General features: G+C 29.2%; 1 protein-coding gene across 1 annotated transcript in view; it reads left to right on the top strand.

The window, feature by feature from the left end:
- The window catches only part of LOC105621361 (UPF0605 protein CG18335-like), an 11007-nt gene extending 6833 nt beyond the window's left edge, over positions 1-4174 (top strand). The window contains 3 exon segments of the mRNA XM_012202825.1: positions 3422-3646; positions 3944-4047; positions 4049-4174. Of these exon segments, the coding sequence (XP_012058215.1) occupies positions 3422-3646; positions 3944-4047; positions 4049-4174 (455 nt within the window).
- Positions 4175-5404: the final 1230 nt, after the last annotated feature.

The following is a 5404-nucleotide window of genomic DNA, read 5'->3' as shown; positions in this document are numbered from 1 at the left end:
TAAAATTAATTTTTACCGAAATCTAAAAGTACTTTGTAAATTACAATTAAAAGTAAAAATATTTTATTTATGTTTACATTTCAAAAGCTTCATTTCAAAACATTTATTAAAATTTTGTGATTAAAAGTTGATAAAAAGTTCTGAAATTAAGCTTTCAAAAATGAAAAATAAATAAAAATATTTTCCTTTTTACTCACTTAGGCTATATATATTTCGGCAAAAATTAAATTTTACATTTTAATTGTTAAAATATTTAATTAGGAAATTTGGAAATTTAGGATACATTGCACGTAAATGATTTTACATTTTTTCCCCGCTACAAAAGAACTATGATCTAATAACAATTCAAAATAGAAATCGCGATTAAGATCCTTATTTTATCGTTTCAAACTACCGACGTAGAATTGCTTCGATACGACCTTCAATACACGCGACTTACTATTAGTGAGCATCGCGCTAAGCGACCTAAATCGTTGTAATTAGTAGTTGGCGTATTGCATCGCGCGCAGACCTAACTATATCTTAAAAATATATACACATATATTATATAAATTACCTTCTTTTTTGTTTCCAATGCAAATTTGTGTTTTTAAATATATTTAATCATCGGGAAAACACTTTCACATCTTTCTCCTCAAATTAATTGCTTCAAAAGTGACATAAAAAAATAATCAAACGCTCACCAGTACGATGCGCAGCAGCGGAGGTTGAAGTATATAATAAAAATCTGTAAAATATAAATATATTACCAAATATTAAATATTGTCTAAAAAATTAATAACGTTTTATAAAATGATTATCTCTAAATAAATACTTAACAGAAAAACTACACTTCATAGATAATAATAATTTTTTAAGTGAATCATAAATGCTTACCCACGGTTGCCCCGCCGTCGCCCGATGTCTCCCCGACCTCCTCCTCCTCTCCTTTTCTCTCCGTAGCAAACAAGCACAATCACTTTTTCTATAATTTTTCACTTATCATTGGTATCACTACGACATATATCACTAGTATCACTACGACGGAAAAACTAACCATTCGCGGGACGCCTGTCTAAATTCACGCCATTCATTGTGGCGGAACGTCGCACCTGTTGACACAAAGAGCACATAATCGCGGTTTTTAAGCCTGTTATCGTCGCCTATTGTAGCGCTCTTATTACGATACATTGTAATAAATGATGAATACATTATTATAAATTCGTATATAGTATAAATATACGTAGAGCTAGAACAACCCAGTTGGCACCAATTAAAACTACTAAAAGTAACATAACAACTATATTATAAGAAGTCTATTTGCATACCTTAATAGAAAGAAAACATTATAATAGCATACTTAAAATAATTATATAATTATAAATTAATAATTGTATAATTGCTTACTTGAAAAATTATCACTTTGCCTACGTATTTCTTTTAAAGCAATTATATATTTTCTTTACTCCAATTGGAAATCACTTCAGTATTTTGTTCATAAAAGTGAAAACGATTATATAAAAATTAATTGTTTACGAATATTTTATGTTAATATGTATCAAAAAAATTATCTTGTAAATTATTGATTTTTTTTATATCTTTACCTTAATACTTACTTTTATATACAGAATTACAGAAATTATTTGTGTTGTATGAACTGTTTTCTACAGCAAAATTAATATATGCACTTTTGGAATTTTAAGTGAAAGAGGTATACGCTTAATATTTGGCTAAAGTAAGAAAAAAAATGCAAAATTTTTTTGCAGTTAAGTCTAGAACAAGAATCAAAAACTAACTCATCATTTCACACGCAACAATGGTAACTAATTGTTATATTTGTTATTAAATGCAAAATTACAACATAAATGTTACGTTGCTTTAATTAGTGACGACTGAGAAAATGAATGTATCCACGTAGGATGCCGTAAACGCCATTTGCAAATGTCGTTCGATCATCGATTCCGATAATTTCGATCGAAGAAATCTCGCGAACTATGCATCTTAAGAGATCAACGATACGCCGATTTTATGCCACATAGTGGACAAGATCGGGTTAATTACAACCATATTCACCAATTAAACATTTTACTGTGTCACGACACTGCACTGCATAATTCGTCAAACCGTCTCACGCATGATGGAAGGATTACATGGTGTGTTCAGTTTGGCCAAACTACGCCTACTTTTGTTTCGCGTTTTACAGTTGTAGGCTTTGCGGAACAAGAAGCAAAGAAACGACAGAGAGCGCTAATTTTAGAAAGAGACGCTTGCAAACTGAGCACATCATAGATTTGTTCTAACATGCTCTAAAATGCTCCTACCATTTATTCGCTCTAACGCGCATAAAATGAAATGTCAAAGTTATAGCAAGAGTACATTGGAGCATGCTGAAACACGACGCGAACAAACCTCATGTAATCCTTCCATCACAATCCCACATCTGCAATCGCGTAACATTTTCCTGAAAATTTGAAAGTATTGCCAACTTCAGTACGATATGATGCAAGTCAATTAATGACTAATTGAGATAAATTTGAAAATCAAACAATCGAAAGGCAATATATTGAACGCGTAAAAATTCCGTGTATTATTAATAAATGTGTATATTATTAAGCAATACATGAAATCTTTTTATTATCTTATTTGTTCTGGCGATTCTCTTATTTGTTGATTAGGCGGAAAATTCAAAACGTGCTACAGAAATACACAATTACAGAAATAATTATTTTACGTGAATATTATTACTGCTATTGATAAAAAGCGATTAAATTATTATAAAAATGATCAATTATTATAAAAATATGAAGAATTTAATTTAATTTTCTTTATTTATTATTTATTAAAAAAATATAGCATTATCTATATTCGAATAATTGTTTCCAATTTCGGTCCTAGGATTAATAAAATTGCAATTGTTTTTGATAATATTTTGATAACACTATAAAATCTGCATATAAAAAGCTATCAATAAAATTAATGTGTGCAAAAACTGTATAAAAAAGTTATGTATATATGATAAAATTCATACTTTAAATTTTATTATATATTTTTTCAAAGTATGAATGACGTTTTATATTTTTTTTTCTAATTAAATGTATATTACTATATGAAGTCTCTCTTAAGAATTAATTTGCAAAATTAACTTACAAAAATTCTTTTAAGGCTAAGTTGTTCTATCTTTTTCGATAAATTTCAGCTTACTCGATCTCGTTCTCTCTCTCTCTCTCTCTCTCTCTCTCTCTCTCTTTCCTCCACTCTTTCTTTTATCTATTGGATAAATTACCATAATTTATTCGAAAGTGGAACAACTGACCCTAAGAAATGTATTTTTTCTCATCTTGATATTAATATAAAAATAAAAAAATCGATGCATTTATATCTTATACAATGCATTCCTCCGTGAAGAGATTTATATTTGACGTTATTCTCTGATTTATCACAGGATATATTCCTGGCTTCAACAATAGGTTTGGTCTATCCTTTATGAGAGCTGTGGAAGCTGGTGCCAAAGAATGGCACGAGGCACAAATGAAACTGAGAGCGCAACGAGATGCGATGAGAGCTCATGCCGAGCGAACAGATCCGAGAAATCTTCTGTCTCGAGCGAGAACCGACAATGTGGACATTGAGATCGATCACGGTCATGACAAAGACAGAAGGACCTATGGTACTTCATACTCGCATTATTTGTTATTCAAATTTAATATAGCAATGACAGATATGTTATTCCAATACAATTGTTTAATCATTTATTTCAAGATATTAAAATACAAAATATAAAATTAAAAAGATACTAAATGTACATAATAAGAAATTAACGAACATTTATCTTAAAAAACTGAATACATAAATAAAAATTTTCGCAGTAAAAATGTTCTTGCTACAATAAAAACTTTAAGTTCTATTGAAACTGAAAGCAAAGCATGAAGTTACAAAAACTGATGCATTATTGTTATTGTTCCAGATTATCATGTCTCCCCAGAAAAACCACCAATTGTCGGTTATACAGGCCACATTCCAGGAGCAAAGGGAGAAGTCGCACTTTCCAAGAGGTACGCTCAAGCCGCTAAAAAAAGGATTAGAACGTGTCCAAAGGGAACGTGAAGAAAGACTCAGCAGGATTAAAGATATGAGCGCTGTTGAGAGAGTCCTTGACAATGCGTACCTCGATGAAACAGGACACACGCGTGCGTAAGATGACACAGGAATATGGTTTCTAACTGTAGCATACAAAATGATAATGCGTTTAGACATTAGAGGGAAAAAAAACTGAGAATAAATGTAGTAAAACAATCCAAGTAGCAAGGAAACGTCAAATAACATCTTAATTATCTTTAATGTTAATAAAATGTTACTAAAAAATAAAATGTCACCTTGCTATTTAGGAAATATTATAAGTATGATACAAGATATTTCCAAACGTAATGTAACTACTTTCGAAATTTTGCCATGCAAACTTTGCTGTACTTAATGTTTTTACATTACTTATTTTCTTTGGTAACATCGAGAAAGAAATGAGTAAATACAAATAATTATGTTAGAGAATAATCTAGTTACAAAATTATTTATGTTTGAACCACGAAAGCTCCAAAATTGTATAAGGATTACTTTTTGTACTCTAGTATTTTTGAGTTATAAGAGTAATACTTAATAGATTTTACTCTTTTCTAATTTTCGAACATAAATAATTTACAATAGACTTCGAGTTTAGAAACAGATAGCATAATTATTAAAGCATGGAAATATATTCCTGCACGAAGTAATAAGTTTATTAATTTTTGAAAATGTATGTATTGAAATATATTGAATAGATGAAGACAGAAATTTTTAAATTGAGGAGCTATCCTTAACTAGTCTTTAAAGAGAAGTATGACAATCGAGAAACAAGCTAGATTGCAATTTAAAGAATCATTAAACGTATTTATCATAATATTTATTCATCTAGAAATAAATCTATAGAAGAGAATAAGAAATAAATTTACAAATACGTGAATTACTCCAATTGCTTTAAGCTTCCAATGTTCAATAAATTTCTGCACATACATGCACCACGTAAATATATACATGTACACAATCATTTCACATTTAAAACATGGAAAGAATACAATTTTTGGAAATATTTCTACTGGGAAATATTTTCAAAGAAATGGATAGAGATGATATATATGCTAGTTCCATTTCGACTTAAATAAAGGAAGATGTACGTCTAAACTTTAGAATTTACGAAATGGATTATAGCCGATGTATATGCTAAACACTCTAAAGCGCATGATACTTAATTATAAATGTTTATTTGCCAAGATATAATCATGTGATCTTTGCCTGTGTAAATACAAATTGAATCTTAAACTTCCGTCCTATTTAATATAAAAAGTAATTAACAATATAAAAATGTATATATATATATATATATATATATATATAT

This window comes from Atta cephalotes (genome assembly GCF_000143395.1).
Source record: "Atta cephalotes unplaced genomic scaffold scaffold00033, whole genome shotgun sequence".
NCBI lineage: Eukaryota > Metazoa > Arthropoda > Insecta > Hymenoptera > Formicidae > Atta > Atta cephalotes.
This window is presented reverse-complemented; position numbering and strand designations above follow the sequence as displayed.